The 19755-nt window shown below is 40.3% G+C and overlaps 2 protein-coding genes across 2 annotated transcripts; both read left to right on the plus strand.

The window, feature by feature from the left end:
- Window positions 1-488: 488 nt before the first annotated feature.
- LOC116044314 lies at window positions 489-3051 on the plus strand. The gene is made up of 4 exons (XM_031291422.2): window positions 489-786; window positions 972-1191; window positions 1621-1770; window positions 2396-3051. Exons 1-4 carry the CDS (start codon window positions 697-699, stop codon window positions 2629-2631), a joined length of 696 nt encoding a protein of 231 aa, XP_031147282.1. The 5' UTR covers window positions 489-696; the 3' UTR covers window positions 2632-3051.
- Window positions 3052-4037: 986 nt separating this feature from the next.
- On the plus strand, window positions 4038-17214 carry LOC116044327 (vesicular glutamate transporter 1-like). The gene is made up of 13 exons (XM_031291441.2): window positions 4038-4542; window positions 10083-10335; window positions 11006-11124; window positions 11227-11341; window positions 11455-11542; window positions 11875-11961; window positions 13028-13164; window positions 13672-13821; window positions 14010-14142; window positions 14758-14868; window positions 15082-15209; window positions 15716-15785; window positions 15973-17214. The coding sequence occupies exons 1-13, from the start codon at window positions 4481-4483 to the stop codon at window positions 16263-16265; spliced, it is 1746 nt and encodes a 581-aa protein (XP_031147301.1). The 5' UTR covers window positions 4038-4480; the 3' UTR covers window positions 16266-17214.
- The last annotated feature ends 2541 nt before the right edge of the window (window positions 17215-19755 follow it).

Here is a 19755-nt window from a genome sequence, read left to right on the forward strand (position 1 = left end):
TGATCCACCATCAGTAGAGGAGTGGATAAATGAATTTCACAAAATAAAATGTGTCAACTTTGTCTAGAGAATCCCTCAGGTTACTGTATTCTATTTTTCAAATTTAAATACCATGTATTTGTATATGTACAATTATACATCTCATAGGGATTTATTTGCGTAATAGTTTGGACTTCATATCAGATGGGACTCGGCACTTATTGTAGGCCAGTTGTACGAGATTGAAGCAGTACATGTATGTGTCAGCAGGGAGCTCTGTTGCACTCATGTCAGAGCATTTCTCTGCTGAACACTCATGTTACAGCAGGTTGTGTGACCTGTGCAAAAACATTTAAGCTCTTATTTAGTTTGCCATTTTTATATTAGATAGCTCCTTTTTCTCATTAAAAGACCTAAATAAAAACTGATTTCACTTGTTATGAGCGAGCAACTGCTGCCCTCTCTCCAGTTTTTTTGTTTCTTTTTTTTTTTTTTATATTTCTGTTCAAACTACAAATTCAAGGTCAAAACATTCAAAAACATACAAGACCATGTGCCAGAGCAGAACTTGCTGAATGAAAGCCTCTGAATTAACTTGATCCTTTGTAAGGCTGCTTTTTCTGTCTCAACATATCACTTGTGTAAGCCATTTTCTTGTGTAAGCTTACAGGTGTCCCCTTGGAAATGTTAGGTGTCTGAGGAGTTCAGTTGTCTTGGATGCAGTCTCACTTCAGTCAGCCAGAGAAGCAGAGAGGACAGGACCAACACCCGGCTGAGAGAAACACGACATCCTCACTTCGACCTCAGGTAAACACAAACGACAAGATTGATTTTAAAATGATAAAACTTTCCTTTGCATAACAGTGTGTGTGTATATAACTATTAACAACAAGCTGTAGAGTATGAACAACTGCAATATTGTTTTGACTATTATTGATTTACATACGTACAGTAGCTAGTTGTGGTGAGCATTTTGCAAGTTTCATTTGCAGGCGTACCAGTGGAGGACCCACATGGCGGCCCTGGCAGCTCTTTGCTTGCTGCTGGTGTTTCCACTGAGCAGCACCCAGAGCACCCTGCGGTCTGAGCAGGAGATCAATGCCCATCAGGCCCCGGCAGCGCCGCCTCCTCCTCCTCCACCACCACCACCATCACACATACGGGACCTACTCAGAAAAGAAGAAACCACTCATTTAAATGCAATGCAGTCATGTAAGTGTAGTTCAAAGAAATGTTGTTTAGTAGAACTATAAATATCCATCCTGTGTTAATGTCAGAGAGGCAGCATAGAATAGATAGAATATACTTTATTGTCCTGAGGGACATTTTTTCTCAGGCATAGTGCTACAACACAAACATGTAACAGAAAAAACATTTTAAAATCAACATAAAAACATAAACATAAGATCAACTAAACATCTTAGGGCATAAAAGAAGGACACGTGACTGTACAGACAATGCAACATTTTGAATAGTAATTGTAATGATTAAAGTGCAAAAAGTGCTGTTGTGCTAAGATTTACTGTTCAGCAGCTTACTAATAAAAGCTTACAAAATGCTTATATATGCCATGCTAATGTTCTGCAAAGTGAGGATTTGTGTGTGAAAAGTGTGACTCTGATGGTCTTTGTGCCTCCACAGATGCCCATGTAGACAAAGACAATGCCAAAGTGGGTCTCTTCATCGCTGCTGCCATGGGAACCTTCGCTCTGATGGCTGCAGTGTACTGTATCTACAACAAGTTCTACACCAAACATCAGTACCTGCACACCCATCTTAACGATGACTCAGGTAGATTAATAGATTTTTATTAAATTCGTATTTCATTAGAGCCTCTTTCAGTTTTAGAACCAAACTGCATTGCCTACAGGGACTGTCAGAAACCTGCATAGTTGTAAAAACACACATATCTGCCTTCACTTCAAAGTGGCACCACAACAGAGAGGAAAAAAAAGGAAAGTGACAACTATGAGCATAGAAACTTCTCTTTCAGAGTGATAAAGGGAAGCTATGTACAGAGAGTCACCTCATCAGCAGGAACAAAGAAAGACTTCCATCCAAAGAAAACTGGACTCATCACCATCTGATATTTTCCCTCTCTTGTCTCTTGGGTATCATTTGTTGTAGAGCACCACAGGACGGCTGGGATATTAAACATCTGCGCAGTGTGTCGTGTTTGTTGATGTTGTGCAAAATGACTTCTTGGAACTGAAGCTCTTCTTGCTTGCTGCCATTCTGAGATACTAATAACTGATGTTGCATGGTGTAGCTTTAATAGTAGAAATACAACAGAAAATGTGTAGTAGTGTAGTACATACAGAAATGTGTCTTAATATTCAGTGAGCTAATATCTAGAAAATGTTTACAGGAAATATCTACAATTTTCAAGTGACGTTCCTTATATATCTGTCTGCAGATTTAACTACAGACCCCATTGGCCCTCCCCCTGTGTTTTTCCATGGCTCTGCTGGCTCCAGTGTGGTAGATGTGCAGAGAACTGGTTATGGCTCGCTCTCAGACACTCCATCCATCATCTCTATGCCACCCAGCCTGTCCCCTCCTCCCTGTGCCATGTCCTTCCCTCCCCTCTTCCTCTCCTCTCACTCTCTGAGAACTATATCAGCCAGGGATCTGGAGAAAAGCTGTATCTGATACTGAGACTTTTGGATGACAGTAAAAAATGAAGTAGTTATTTGAATGTGCACATTGTTTTTCGATACCTATACACATAATAATTTTTGCGGGCAAATGGCTTTGCACATACAGCTCACAGTAGGAACAACAGTAGGAAAATGCAGAAGAATGAACTTTTTTAGCAACATTTGGTGGTAGTCCTGTGCTGTGTCTGTATCTGTCAGTTACCATTGTCAACCATAGACCCCCTGACCTGTTGCCCCTTCACTGCCCATAATCACCACCAAATATGCCCCAAACATTTGCCTGTGCATCACCACCATTACTATAGTAATTAACTAGATCTTTCATGCACCTTATCAAATACTACCCATCCTTTCAGTAGGCGTCCAGTATGGTACAAGAAACAATAAACTGTCCAGAGATAGAAAAAAATGTTGTCCTGCTCATTTCTACTTTTTATGGTAAATAATTGCACTCCCATAGTTACATATGAAATCTGATTTAAATACTGTAGGGTAATTTTTTACTAATAACATTAACAGTGGCTTCATAGTAATTAAGTGTCCTAGTAAGCCATGCACAATATCAGGACTCTGAAACTGAAGCAGTTAAATGGAATGAAGCCATCATTCATTTTATTATTTACACCTGTGTTTTTTCTACAGTGACAGGTCAAGATGTCTTCAGACTCAGCTACACCGTAGGACTTCAGCTATCAGAATAAAACAAAACGTGTGCACCACTTACCATGCAATGATTTAAAAAAGTAGATTTAAGAGCTTCAAGTCATGCATACAGTCACATTTTGAAATGATTGGTAGATGGCATATTCATAACTGCAATGCAGTGTATTTCTTTTAAACTCTTATGCTCTTGGTAGATAGCACATCACTAACTACAGTAAATATTAAAATTACCTTTTTGGTTTTTGAGCTCTTTTGGCCACTTCAATATAAAGTAAGCTCCATATCAGTAGCCTATATGTAAAGGGAACATCACTGTAATAAGTTGTATGAGCAGTTCTCATACAAAAAGGCTTGCAGTAATGCGTTATGGCAGTTCTGCCACTGTCGGCATGACGCACAGGACTCATAGCTGAGACGAGAAAGTAAAACCACAAAATCTTGTTATTTTTTTTTTTAAATCACGTTCTTTTTTGTGTTCTGCTGTGGATCTAATCCTTACATTTGTTTGATAAAGAGTCTCAGGTCATTTAATCTCAAATAAATCCAACTAGAAATCATAACAGCATCCTGGGAGCAGCATGCCCCTCCCCTGTTACAAATAGCCTATACCTGGGAAATCTGATAATATGCAGTATTTTATCTAACCTCTATTCAAGACTTATGCCGGTCCAAGAATAGCCGCTGCTTGAATAGTCATTACTTACGCCCGACTGCGAGAAAGGAAGTGACATGCTACCTTCCACTCACTACACACAATTTGGAGAGATTAGCGCGCAGGCAACGGTAATCTGGTTTCAGGACCACGGCCAGAGCAACCGTTTGGCCAGGAATCCTGTCGAAAGTTGCCTCCAGAGCGGTGTGAACCTAAAGCGGACACCAAAGAGTGTGAAGAAGTTCATTTGGACGTTAAAGACTCAAAGTGGGACTGACAATGTTTGCACGGGTTATTTTAAAAGCAGTTAAAGCAGATTAAATCTCTGGGTCGCTGGCTACAGATTTCACTGCACAGGAAACTGCGGGTTAGGGAGTCATTCAGTAAAATCAAGTTGTTATTTTTTTTATTTTATTTTTTTATGTGTGAGTGAGAAGCAAGGGGCGGAGGTAGTAGAGGAGAAGGCTGTGCGCTCAATCGGGAGCGCGCAAAGTCTGCACATTGGTCGGATCCTGGTGTCGTGAGGATGGAGATCCGGCCGGACAGGTTTAAGGTCGTGGCGGCCAGGACTCTCGGGAAAATATACGGGTATGTAGAATATCCCTGGGACATATTACTGGATACAACTGGAAAATGTAAAAAAAAAAAAAAAATGCAGGTGTAATTACCTTGTGTTAAAAAAGAAAGTTCATCTTTTGAATTTAATTTATAACAGTCTACAGTGGCTTAAATGTGATTGCATGGGAGTATTTGTCTTAATAAAAGAGAAGCAAACTGCTCCTTTGAAGATCAAGGTGTCCAGAGGGCTGGGCTAGAGTGTTTTTGGATGACCTGCCACAACATCTGTCCCTCTATAGGCTATTGAATCTGTCACATAAGAAACTGGCATACATAATGTTTCACGTTAAGCAACTGCAGTCATGCAGTGGCTGGTGAAAAAAACGAACAAATATTGTTTCTGAGCACACAAATGCTGTAAATCTAAAACCTAAAATCAGTCTCCTAAAGTCTCTTTCTCCTTTGCTTCTGAGGAACAAATACACAGAATTAAGTTTCATTTTAGGCCCATCGGTGTAAGATGAAGCCTTGGATCGATAGCTGAATTCATTTCTTCCAGGCTTTTTCTGCAGTGTTTTCACATTGTTAAATTATGGATGCCTTGTCACGGTTTTATGTGGAGGCTGGCAATGTTGTTCAGTTTCTACACAAAGTATGTTTTATAAGGTTGTCCATTCTTGCAAAGAGAGTAACTGTTTGTTTAGTATAAAACAGGCCTCTGCGGCCTGTTATTCTGTCATTATGGGGCAGTTTAAGGAGACCTTCATTAACCCTCACTCTGGTAAAGGCTTCAACTTTTCAAAAACAGCCAAACTTATGATGATGGACTAATGGGGCCATGGACCAAGGTAACATGGCAGGAAAAAGGCCACAAGACACATGCGCAAAGAATTCAAGTGTGAGTTTTTGAGAACTTCCGTAGCTCTGCTTTACAACCAGTCCTAATGGCAATAAACTGTATTCCGTGACACAACTTGTCGCTGAGAAAAGGTGTGTGAGGTAATCAGGAGTCTGGCCTGTGATGGATATCTGAACGCGAGAAGGCATTAATGGACTCCCCTTCTTCCTCTCGGGATTTGATGTAGCGTCTAAACACTTATAAATCCTCTCCAGAAATAGCTACTGCTCTTCCAAGCTGTCGGCCCACGTAAATCCCTGCATGCCGTACACCTTGCACACCTCTCTCTCTCTCTCTCTCTCTCTCTCTCTCTCTCTCTCTCTCTCTCTCTCTCTCTCTCTCTCTCTCTCTCTCTCTCTCTCTCCCCCCCCTCCCTCCCCCCCCTAAGTAGCCCGACAGCTCGTCATCGTGTCCCTTCCCCCCTCAGGGCACCTCATAGCCAGGATTAAGTCACTCCACCCACGGCAAAGAGCCCGCAACGGCCTATAAGCTTTCATTTCCGTGGAGCGCACGTGCTCTCAGGTGCTTCCTTGGTACCTTGCTGCCGTGCGTAACGCGCACCGGCCCGTCCCCCGGTGCTGTTCTCTGCACGCAACATGCACGCTTAACGGACTCACAGAGAGCAGACATAGCCGCGTTGACAGAGTATTCTTTATTTTTTTGCACGGAGCTGTATCCGTTCTTTTATTGTTCATTGTTTTCCCTATTCGGTCTTGTTGCTATTAGTTATAGCATATTCTAGTCCTGTTAGTTCCATTTATTTATTTTTGGTTCTGTTTCAATCTATTAAGCTGTGCCATATTGTCTTTTCCTATTAAGCTACAGACAATAGTGACTAAATCACCTGAAGTCGTGTCAACATAAGTGAGACCAAACATAAGCTTATTCCCATTTAGGTAGAACTCATAAAGTCACCTGTATAAGGGCTGTAATCGTTTGGTCTATATAACACCAGGGAACAACTAAAAACGCCCATCACAATTCCTAAACATCGAGGGGATGTCATGAAATGTCTTGTTTTGTCCAAACAGCAGTGCAAAGCCCAACAAATGACATTACTATAATGATAATTCACATTCACACTTGAGAGCCCTAAACAAGAGAATGTTTGAATTTTTACATAAAAAATGACTTAAATTACTAATCAATTATCAAAATAGTTACTGACTGACTAATGGATTAATTGACTAATCATTGCAGGTCAAATCTATGTATAGATATTTATAAATAAATAAATACTGTGCAGTTCCCCTCTGTGCTTCCTGCATCTCATTTCTGAATCTTTTACCTAAATTAATTGCCCTCAGTATAACAATTCAATTCATTTAACTAATGCAAATGATATCCAAAGTGTACTTCAGTTGTGTGACTACAGTGCTTGTAACAGTCCACAGTTGATATTCTAACAATTGAAGTCCAGCAGGAGGTCCGTAGTAATAGTGTCATGAGGAGCTTTTCAACCTTTAAAACAATCTTCCCCAGTTATTTGACTCTCTCTTATTCAATCAATGATTCCAAACTGTTGACTCAACTGTGAACCAAGCTGCTGAACCACCCAGACATTTGTCCTTGACGTATGAATTAAGAGATTAACTTGGAGAGAGAACAAGGAATACTCACTTAGAATAGGTCATGGGAATTCAGCTTTCCTATATTCCTATTTGATTCAAAACCGAGCACTTTTTTTTATTGGGTTGAATTGGTTCACAGAAGTGTTGTCATGGTGCAACTAATACAACTGAGAGAACGTCAGGTAGCTTGTGAGGATTACAACGGCTTTTCTTTAACTCAGGGTCAGTCGTGAAAAGTCACTGCAGCAGATGCAGTATATATGAAATGCAGGCATGTACATTTTGGCAATCGTATTGCAGTGAATGAAAACTCCATGTGGACATCCTCTGGATACTGCGAAATAAATTGGTGTTGAAGAAGAAGGAAATGTTGCGAATTATGTGTGAGACTGTGCGTGAGCCAGGGGAGTTGACGATAAAAGGCAGGGTTAAAGATGAAGAGGAGACAGAAAGAATGAAGACAGAAGCCCGCCCAGACAAAAATAGTCCAAGAGAGCCAGAGATATTAATAATTCAAGAGTGAGAATCATTAATACTTGATCAGTGTCGGAGACTGTTAGAACCTCTGCTTACAGTAACTAATAAAGCATGTATGTTGCATAACTGTGTAGCTGTTATTTTACTGTTGTTGGGAGTTTTTAGGTGGCTGCTCTGAAAAAGAACACGAAGTCCAGTCTTTTTGTTTACTCAATATGTTAGTATCCATGTCAATTTTAAGTCTCTACAGTACATCTTCTGCACCTAGATAGCTGCAAAAATGGTTGTATAAAGAGCAGCTGGTGCTTTTCTTTCACCTGGTGTTTCAGAATTGTGATTGTCCTCGTCTCTGGTGACTTCATGGAGCGGTGACATTCTGGTTTAGGACTGGGTTTGTTAGAGTATGCAGAGGAACAAAGTCTCACACAGCTGAGAGAATAAACCTATTATGTTCCTACAGTAGTTGGAAAGGCCTATATGTTAGTAGGATGTACAAAAAAGTAAGGCTGTTTTTGTACAAACAAGGGATTTTGGGGGTGTGTGTTGCCCCATTTGTCTGTATCAGTTTAAATCTCTGAACTCTTTCTGCACCTCCAACCATCTAATGAGGTAAAAACAAGCTATAACATCTTAAAATAAATAAGGTAGCAAGGGAGTTTGCTAGTTTACTGTAAGCTACATTGCAGCTTTTTTTCTTTGGTTAACATTGCGAGATAGGGCATGGCTTTGGCGGAGGTCTGCACTCTCCGAGTGCCCTTATGGTTTAAGCTGTGGTTATTATTTTTGTGCATTACCACAGAATACATTTCGTTGTTGTAATGGTGTCTTTCTGGGGTGGCCTGCAGTTTTGACTTCGGCTATTGTGTCAAAATTGCCAAACGGCACAGCATTACACTGTCAGTGGTAGCTTGACTCACCATAAAACACTGACCTACTGCACAGATAACATTGTTTAATTTCAGTGCGTTTGTCCCTGAGGAACTGATAATCATTTGTCAGTTTCCATATGTTTATATGATGTAAATATCACATACAGTATTTAGTCTATACTTGTTCTTCCAGTTACAGTAGAGATTTTCAACCCAACCATGATGAATGTTCACAATGGCCGCTGTGGGAGCAGAACACTGTTATTAATGGTGCGCCCCCGTGGCTCAGTCGGCTAAGAATCATAATGCACTTAAATGTGGTTCAGTTCTAGCCCAGGATCCCAGTCCCATTTTCTGTACTGTACAACCAGCTGTCAAATAAAGTAGTCTATAAAATACACCACCATCCCCCCAATCCAAGCATTATTCATGCTCTGCGCTGTTGGGTGTTGTATTTTGGCTAAAAGCTGCAGGGCTGAGTGGACTGATATACACTCTTATGTACTGTATGTATCTCTCTACGGTGGTTGTGAATTACATTTACCAGAGTAAATGAGAGACAGTAGGGATATTTGCTTTTAACTTTTACATGTAGGTAGGCTATATGAACATAAATATGTATAATAAATAAAGCTGTGATATAAAAGGGGCTCTATGCTGTATCATCTGGACCTACAGTGCTCGAGTCTGAACTGGGAACTCAGCATTGCACATGTCATGTTTTATAGAAGACCTGCTGCGTTTAGATACATATTTGATGCCTGTTAGACTGGAGGCTGGCAGAGGTCATGGTTTCTCAGGGTTTCTCAGCAAGCCATATGGATGTTATAGACAAAAACAGAAAAAGAGTAGAGTAGTTAACCTTGTTTGGAAGGTGAAGAGGGGCATGGATGCACCAGGATGAGAAAAGCTTTTTTTTTTACTCATACTGTATTCCTCCCTGTCGGCCAGTTCTGTCAGGAGATGAATGCCTGCAATAACAATACCCAATATATTAACACCTTGAGAAGACAGGATAAGTCAAAGTTATGTTAACAAGCTCCAGTGGTGGAAGGCTGACAGATAACTGTGCTGACTGTCTCTTGTGAAGATGCTAGAGTTACCAGTCAAATTGACAGCGAAAGATTGTCTGAACATCTTTTATGTAGCCAAGCTGTCAGTCTACAAGAACAGGATCTGTTTTCACTGCAGCAACCAGAGTTTGGAAAACCTTGGTGGCTTACCGGCTGACTATTTGCTCTTAAAGAAAATCCACAATATATAAATAAGAGTAAGCTAAATGTATTTTCATTTTGAGGGCTCAATAACTGCTATAGTTGGGCAGTTGACATTTTTTTTTATAAAAACAAATATATAAAATAAATTGCTGAATCAGCAAACAGTACACTGACTATTTGGTGTTTTCCTCAAATGTCAGTGTGTTTTGGTGTGTATTGGCCAGGTTGCTTCTGTGGAAAGCTATCTTGATAGGGCAAGAGTTGCTATACAACATTGCAAAGGGATGTTTCAAGTGATAGATAGCCCAGTCAATCACATAAAACTACACAAGGTGACAGAAGAAATATACAAAGATTTTGGCTCTATCAAACTATTACAATCAACTTCTTAAGAAAACAAATTCACTAGCCCTTACTTTAAGTGTGTGTATATTCTTGATACAGAACAAAGTGACTGACTTAAGTCTAAACTACAATACTTTTACATATTACGTTTTCCATTCCCTCCATTTTGGGGTTTCCAATCCCTTCTTAACAGAGCTCTAGAGAAGAAGCAGGAAAATGGCGAGACCATCGAGCTGTCGGCGGAGGGCCGGCCAGAGACGGTGGAGGAGAAGGAGATGCCTGTAGTGGACTGCACATGCTTCGGCCTGCCCAGGCGCTACATCATCGCCATCCTCTCTGGCATCGGCTTCTGCATCTCCTTTGGTATCCGATGTAACTTGGGCGTGGCCATCGTCAGCATGGTCAACAGCCACACCATCTTCAGAGACAACAAGGAGATCATAGTGGTGAGTGGCAGTGGATGAGGTGGGAAGTCCACAACAGCAAGGCAAAATAAATATGAATATGTTTCTGGATTATTTATGTATGAGATAAGAGACACACTATAGTGCCAAAAGTATGTGGTGGATTTCTCTGATTTTTGTGCACTTTTTGTTTGGGGCTGTTTTTTTAAAATAGTTTGAGATAGGCCCCTTTATCCCAACTAAGGGAAATCTTAATGCTACAGTATACAATGACATTTTAGACCGCAGTGCACTTCCAACGTTGCATGGGAAAAGTCATTTCCTGTTTCAAAGTGAGATCCATGAAGAACATTTTTTACTAGTTCACAGTCTCTTACTCTATTAATGGTGCAAATGGAAATGGTCAGGTCAAACAAAGGATTGGGTCATCCTAAAGTCTGTCAGTCAACGTTACAGTCAGTGGGGTCATCAGCATTGAAGTTTGACACAGCTAAGTGATGTGAAGGAATGGTTGATAGATAGATAGCTAGATAGATCAGGTCGAGCATACACCCCAGGGGGACCAGTAATCAATCACATCAGTTATCTTGTTTTGATTGTTCTTCCCTCAGCTGTTCTGTTCTGGCAGATAAAATATCACCTCAGTATGTTTCAGGGATCAAACTCTTATTCAGGTACATGTGCAGATTGATAATGTTTTGCCTCCCAACAGAAAGCTCAGTTTGACTGGGATCCAGAAACAGTGGGAATGATCCACGGCTCCTTCTTCTGGGGATACATAGTAACCCAAATCCCAGGAGGCTTCATCTGTCAAAAGTTTGCAGCAAACAGGTCTGTTAATCCACTATTAATGGTATGCAAGGGATACCTGTACATCTTTTTGTACGTACTGAACTGAATGTCTCTTCCTGTCTCTATTCTTTCCTTTTCCAGAGTGTTTGGCTTTGCTATAGTGGCCACGTCTTGCCTGAATATGCTCATCCCTGCAGCCGCACGGGTGCACTTTGGCTGTGTTATCATTGTCAGAATATGTCAAGGACTCGTGGAGGTGATTGACTCTATAGCTTGCTCATAAACACAATAGATGGGTAACAAGAACGATTTCTATTTACATTTTATTAAGAACATTTATCATAGTGTCATTTCTTCCCTATCCTGTAGGGGGTTTCATATCCGGCCTGTCATGGCATTTGGGCAAAATGGGCACCACCTCTTGAAAGAAGTCGCCTGGCCACAACAGCCTTTTGTGGTGAGTCCATTATCACTGTACCTGTTTCTCTTTTTGTTTTCACTTTAAGAAAACATTGCTAGTTTAATACAGCCACAATTAGAGCCGAAACTATTAGTCGATTAATCAATTAGCTGATTTACTACTAGCTGATAACTACTTTGGACCAATCAGAGTATAAATATAAAAATATAAGAGGTATAAAGAGACAGGCTTTAAAACGGAGCGTTATAGATAGATGGTGAATACAGGTATATCGAGACAGACATAATGTGTTTTTTGAACATTAAGGTTGTCAGATTAATTGAAATGAATTGAAATTGCAGCCCTAAACACATTTCTTTTTTTTCTAGGCTCTTATGCTGGAGCTGTGATTGCCATGCCATTAGCTGGAATCCTAGTCCAGTACTCAGGATGGTCATCAGTCTTCTACGTCTACGGTAAGAGACCCTGGACCTTTACACAGGGGCTACTTTTTTCAGACCAAACCATAACTTGGGAAACTACACATTAACTTGTGTAGTGAACTGTAAATACATAATTAGGCTATGACTGATTTCAATAGTTATGTAACGTTAGACCAGTGTTTAAGTCAAGACCATCTAAATCGAGACCAAGTCATCAGCAAGACCAGAGTGTATCGAGACGGAGACAAGACCAAGACCAGACTAGTGCGAGTCCCACATCGCAGGGCACGATAAAATGGGAAAATGCTAACCAACCAGTATATACACAACTAGCTTACATGTTAGCTAATATTTCCTAAACCACTTTGTGTGAGGGATGAATAGATCTCTGAAGAGTTTGAGGCTAGCTTGCTTCGTTAGCGTCACTTACACAGCATACACAGCATACCTTTCTTTATGCTTCCTTTCTAAGTGTCGATAAAAATGTGAGGTGGTCCCAGCTGTCTCAGTCAGCGTTACATTGCAGAAGTTACACACTGCTGTGTGTTTTCTTTTACATGTTGTTTTGCAAATAAACTCCTTATGGTTTAAGTAGCCACATTTTATTACCGACAAGTTAGAGCTAGAGCTTTTTCTCCTGTCACCTGCATTCACTTTGTTGGGAGTGCATATTTAACAGTAACAAATTTCAAATTAGAAATGAGTCAAGTTATTGGTTAAATTTAAAGCAGGAAGTTTTACATCCAATCACAGTAATGATGTTAACATATAAATCAGACAATGCACAGGGCAGGCAGTTTAGTGATCTCCCTGCACTGTGGTCTTGACCGATTTTGAAATAAAATCGTCTTTATCTGAGAGACCGATTAAAAATGCGGTCGATTCTGAGACAGAGACTTTCAAAAAGACCGATCTTGAGTACTACACATTGGTGTAGACACATGAATCCAGCATTCAATCCAAGTCTGTACCGAGGCAGAAGCTGCAGTCAAGGTGTCTCCTGTTACAGCTTGTTCTTTTTGACCTTTCTTTCCAGTTTTGACACCTACATTACTCCTCTTTTCCCTGCCTGCCTTCCTTCCTTCCCTTCTCCCCCCAGGAAGTTTTGGCATCATGTGGTATTGCTTCTGGATCCTGGTGTCTTATGAAAGTCCAGCAGCCCATCCCACCATCACTGAGGAGGAGCAAAAATATATTGAGGAAAGCATTGGCCAATCGTCACAACATACAGTAACGGTCAGTACATAGAGTAGATTTCTCAGGTACAATATGATTCAAACACTGTATCACACCACATTGGCTGATGTTAACAGTACTGATGTATCTGCCTGTCATTTACATTTCCATCAATTGAATAAGAAGGCACTTTTTTGTTTTATGCTAAATGTTGAAATAAGGACAAGATCGCAAGTAAATTTGAACAAGCAGAGCAATGTCAGGGAAATAAGGGTGGAGCTTAAGAGGGTGTCAAACTTCATCATGAGCTGATTCTAATAATAGTATAGAATATATTTCATCAAAATGAAAGCAAGACATAGATTTAGAAAGTCTGTATCAGTGGTGACCTCTGCTCATTTTTGTATGCATTCATGCATTCAATTTACTCCATCCATCCTCTTGTTGATCACAATGTCATGTTTTTCTTTTTAACAAATAAAGTGGTCATTAATTAAGGTCGACAACAATTTTTTAGTTTTGTGGCATAAGTCAATGAAATAAGTAATATGTTTTTCTGTGTTACAGAAATTCAACACACCATGGAGGTGCTTCTTTACATCCATGCCAGTGTATGCCATCATCGTGGCTAATTTCTGCAGAAGCTGGACTTTTTACTTGCTTCTCATCAGCCAGCCAGCATACTTCGAGGAGGTGTTTGGGTTCGAGATTAGCAAGGTAACAGGAACCAGATGTACTGCCATACCAGAAACAATACAGAAGTTTCCTTAAGTACAATAACATGATACTGCTGAGAAAAGTCAAAGCTGCGGAAAGTCTGCTTTCCTGGTTTATTTCAGTGACCATAGGCTATCCTTAGAGGTCTTGAATCTATTGCATAAAATATATATTTTTTCTCTCGCTAGGTGGGCATAGTTTCTGCACTTCCTCACCTTGTCATGACCATTATCGTGCCCATTGGTGGCCAGATCGCTGACTATCTGCGCTCCAACCAAATCATGACCACCACTAACGTCAGGAAACTTATGAACTGTGGAGGTAAGAAAGGGCCAAAAAGAAGGGAAAGCATAACTAGATTTGCAGATAAATGCATTACACAAGCAATGTAGCTGACTTGCTGTGCTCATAGTATCAGGTAGTTTTCTTCAAAGACATCAAAACTGGAGCCATATTATATGATATATAATGCCATTTTAGAGCTTTCTCTGGATATAATTAGAAGTTTTTGTAACTTCCCTATTTTTAGTCAGAAGTCTGGTTTAGTCATGTGACACTGATAAACTGCACAGTACCTCACTGGCTAATTATGGAGTTAACTACAGTATTAAGTCAGCCGTGTGAGAAAACATTTGCTGCATAAGGGAAATGATGACTCACTGTAAAAGCAGAAGCCTCTGTCGGCTATTTTTGAACTACAGATAGAAATCGATAGCAAAGTGAAATGGAGAAGCATACAGTGTACGCATCACTTTTCTAGAAGCTGTCAGTACTGGGGAGAGGTTAGTCAACAGCATTTTATGAAAAGGGAGAAGAGGAAGGCATTAAGAAAAATGGCCTCAAGTTGACTTAAAAAAGCATCTTGCATTGAGACTTAATGTTTCCCATTAACACATTAAACTAATTCTCTGTTTCTATTCTATTGCTCTACATCAGGGTTTGGGATGGAGGCAACCCTGCTGCTGGTGGTGGGCTTCTCTCATACAAAAGTTGTTGCCATCACATTCCTGGTCCTGGCTGTGGGTTTCTCTGGCTTTGCAATTTCAGGTGAAACCATGTTTTTTTTAATTCTTACTGTTCAGGACACATTCTGTATCAATGCATCTACATTGCCCCCATCAATATCAATAAGACCCTTTTAATCAACTTGTTCTTTTAAACCTTTTGGCCACAAATATTACTGTAGAATTTGTAAAGCTTGTGAATATATAATTTCCTACCATGTTATGCAATAATATTGTATTTATCCTTCCTCATAAGGTTTCAATGTCAACCACCTGGACATTGCACCGCGCTATGCTAGTATCCTCATGGGTATCTCCAACGGTGTGGGCACTTTGTCTGGTATGGTTTGCCCACTTATAGTTGGTGCCATGACAAAGCATAAGGTGAGAATTTGTGTTGTAAAATACACGCTAAAATACATTTCTGTCCTCAGTTCGTTGTCTGAGGGTGTGTTTCTGCGTATATAAGTCAACTATGCATCTCCAACTGAGTTTGTTCATAGAAAATGTTTCTAAAACAACAGCAGAGGTTCCACTTCCTCAGAAAGACTTCTTTTAATGTTGCCATTTTGCATGTCTCAGAGTCTTACAGGGAGAAACTGACCACTAAGAGGGACCGATAGTAATTTAATTTTGAACTGAAAGTAGCTCAATCGAACAGAGGTCCCAGCCAGAAGTAAGGTTAAATCTTAAGGTGTTTAAGCATCAAGTTTTATTGACCAGAGTAAAAGGTATTCAGGGTTTGAGCAAATGTATCGACACAATACATCGGCAAGCCTCTCTTTGATTGGTTTGATTTAATGTGTTTAACTTAAACAAAACACAAAAACACTTTTTTTCATGCTCATTATCTCTCTTCCTCTTTTTTTCCTCTCACTCTCCTTTGATAGACGCGGGAGGAGTGGCAGGGGGTGTTTCTTATCGCCTCGCTTGTTCATTATGGAGGTGTTATATTCTATGGTGTGTATATTTCCCTCGTAATTTCTGTTTCCACCCATTCCTCCATAAACCAGAGCATTAGGGTGTTTAAGTATGCAACAAGTTGTGCATTGTTCTTCGTGCAATCTCCTGAAGATTGGTTGTCAAAAGTCTGAATACTATACAAAAACGCTGTATCTTACGGACTGATCATGTCTCTGGGCTGCAGGCCTCTTTGCATCTGGAGAGAAGCAATATTGGGCGGAGCCGGAGGAGCTGAGTGATGAGAAATGTGGCATCCTGGATGAAGATGAGCTTGCAAACGAGACAGAGGAGCTGTATCGCACAAGTGGCGGGGGAGGCTACGGAGCCATGAACCAGGGAGCGGATCCCAACGGAGCCGGAGGCATGGGGGGAGGAGGAGGCTGGGTCTCAGACTGGGACAAAACTGAGGAGTATGTCCAACCAGCCGGAACCAATAATTACCTTTATGGAGGAGAGGGGGACCAAGGGTTAACATAAAACCAGCAGATCTTCTGCCCATAGCCTTTAGTGAGGCAGAAGCAGTACATCAACAGGGTGGAGTTTCACCTGATGGCATGAAGAACTTTGAAAGTGCGGATTTAAAAACGAATGTGGGAGGGGACCATTTTCAGCAAGTCTGACTGTATTATCTGAACTGAACTGAATTCAAAGAGACTCCACAGTGGAGGTGAAGACATTAGTAAATATAAAATGTGTGTTTGTGTGTGCAATTGTGTACCTTGTGTGACAGACAATTTAAATAATTTAATTTAGGACTCATCGCCCTCTCTGCAATCTGTCTTGGGGGCGGGTTGTGTTTTAGGCCTGCTGTGGCTTTTTTGATGTTTATTGACTGTAATAATTGTAGACATGTCTATATTATCTGACAGGATTTCATTTGTATGCCTCTCACTTATAATTGAATTATTACAAATCTTTCGGCACACATTAGTCACAAGCGCACACATTGTTGGGTGAAAACCTATTGAGTTTGATTAATTGGGTTTAAAAAAAAAATTCATAAATGGTTGTTGAATTTCCACAAGCAGAGTATGTCCCTCCATTGAAGTTAAAACGGGGAAAAAAACAACACTAGAGCTACAAGGTTTTCACACAATGTTATGAAAGCTTTTTTTTCCTAAATACAATGTTTTGTCCTTAATGTGCACACTTTTAAGAAAAAGCATGTTACTTGTGCCAATACAACAAAATATTTTGCCCTGTAGTATTGGTTTACTCATCCACTGAGAAAATAATTTCATATAATAACACTTGCTAATATTACTGTACACGGCTTTCTGTGAAGTCTAAATAGCCCATACTGATATTTTTAGATGCAGCATTTTGATTTTCTTGTGCAAAAATGTTTTATGTACTAGGCCTCGAACCTGTCTGCCTGCTGACAAACTGGGGAATAAAAATGCCTCGTATAATTTAGAGACACTTTTATCAGGTCTCCTTGAGGCCATTTTCTTCAAAATCCAACATCAGAATTTTGTTTAATATGATTCATTGTTGTTATTTTACTTAATTTACTGTTGTGTTCAGGCGATTCATGCTCTAAGTGTAAACATCAGGAAAAACACTTTGCTGTTGTCAGCATATAACCTAACAACCCCCACACATGCCAGTCTCTGCTCTCTGTCACAGTGGCAAGGCACAAAAAACACTGAGCCAAGGCTATGCCAGTTATGTAGCATAAGTCAAATTTAAAAACTGTGCAAGTAAATGAGAATTTTCTCTATCACGTAGTTCTCAGTCAATCTCGTTTAAAGGTGGACTTTCATTACTCTTCCCTTTATTTTAATTATTATAGTGCAGCAAGCTGAAGATATATGTTAAATTATCAGTAAACGAAAGACCAATTAACAATAAAAGGTTGATTATGAACATCAACACAATGACATACATGACCAATTTGTTTTACTTTTGTTAGTAGATGTTCTAATGTATCTAGTTATAGCCCCCCAAAAAAAAGGTATAAGATTGAAAAATATCCCCGTGTAGACAGGGCTGCAACTAACACTTATTTTCATTGTTGATTAACTGGTCGATTATTTACTCAAATAATTGATTAGTTTTTTTGGTCTAAAAATGTCAGAAAGCTCTAGCAGCTCTAGATCATGGAACAGTATCACTTTGGCTGATACTGTTCATTGAATGGAGTAGTTCATTGATAGATGAAATGTTAGGGTTTTTATTGTTTTTGTCATTTTTCATGAATTTAAATTTTTTTTCTGGATTGTAAACTAAAACTGAGTATGTAAAACTCATGTACATGTGGAAAATATTGTATAATAAAACTTAGGGGTGATAATTCCTGTACGATAATTATAGATATTAGTTATTATTAATAGGCAGTTTATTCTTGTGCATTATTCCAATTTTCATGTTTTAATGTTTGATATTAGTTGGTGTATCTTACTAAAAAAAGATGATTACAGTTGAGTTACATTTTTAATCAGCTTTTTTATTTATTTTTTCAGCACCTGTTTTGTCTTGATCGATCCATTTTTCTTGGCTTCACGTATGATTCGGGCACTAAAAATGTAGGTCTTTAAACCTTTGGATACAGTGGTTTCATGTTACCAATAATGCTGTACTCCACTCCAGACAATGTATCGATCACTGAGATAAAGTATAAAAGCATGAAAATGAAGAAGAAAAATAGATTATGATGGCACTAGAACAAGGGACTATTCCTCGAAAGCATGGTATTATCCTGCATCCATCTGTCAGTGAGAGAAATAGTAGTTACCTGGATGTAACCCCAGTTCTTCTAACAGGCTTTACTATTGGTTTACCACATCAAAGCTCTGCCTTGGTACCCTGAAACTGATCTTTGCACTCTCTGCCCAATCAGGAGGTAGCAACCACACACTATAAAACATGCAGCAACTGGAATAGAACAGGGGCCAGCTGGGCCTGTAGTTAAAGGGCTATTAGTCTCGCATTGCCAGATCTTCCTCCACAGCGCTGCGGAGGAAGGTCTGGCTATAGTCGACACAGCATTCCGGGATAGGAGAAAAACGTGCTTTGGTTTATTGGCATTTTTTTAAACTAATCACAATGGTCTTGGGTGGCGCTAAGCCCCGGACGGAAAAACGATGCATCTGCAAAATCGGAAAGGAACTTATTTTGGTGGAACACTTTCAAAGGTTGTTTTAGTTGTGCAACAGAAAACTCAGATTCGACAGAAAGTCTAGCTAGCTGTCTCTATTTACCCTGCAGAGATCTGAGGACCAGCTAACCATAGTCCTTATAAATCAACCAGAGTTAAAATGCCAACACAAAGAAAGCGGAAGGTGATGTACATCCAGCTGCAATGAGGGACATCTGGCAGAATTTCTGGCGGCACCTGAACAATCCCGGAAATGAAACGTGGTTGATATAGACTAGGGGGCTCTGTGCGTACTCATTAACTTACATCCAGGTAGGGCTGGGTACCGAATTCAATACTTTTTAGGCACCGACCGAATTGCCTCTAAAGTATCGAGTATCGAAAAATGCACACCACGAGCCTAGGGGTCCCACAACCCAACCGCACACTCCAGACTCTGAGCGAAAAATGACCAAAAGGCAACAATCTGACCCAGATGGTGCCTCCACTGCAGCAGCCCAAGGTGCACCACTAGGTAAGCAGCTGACATCAGTCCGAGCAGGGCAGGGGTCGGCCTGGTGCCTCCAGCCAAGGGAGAACAAGTAGCCTAGGCGGGGTGTCCATCCGAGGCTGGCAGCGACGAGTAGCAGAGGCCGCAAAGCTTGCTGGTAGTCGAGGCCACTCAGCAACACTGGAGGGTGGCTGGAGATTGTGAGAGTAAATCTCTGCTTTAAGGTGGCTGAGTGAAAAATAAAGATGTACAGTGCTAGTGCTTTATAGTGTGTGGTTGCTACCTCCTAATTGTGTGGTGAGTGCAAAGATTTGTCTAAGGGTGCCAAGGAGGGGCCCATTAAAGACCATTAAAAGCTGAGGGGGAGTTTTGGCATC

Source organism: Sander lucioperca, chromosome 22, assembly GCF_008315115.2.
Source record: "Sander lucioperca isolate FBNREF2018 chromosome 22, SLUC_FBN_1.2, whole genome shotgun sequence".
Classification (NCBI taxonomy): domain Eukaryota; kingdom Metazoa; phylum Chordata; class Actinopteri; order Perciformes; family Percidae; genus Sander; species Sander lucioperca.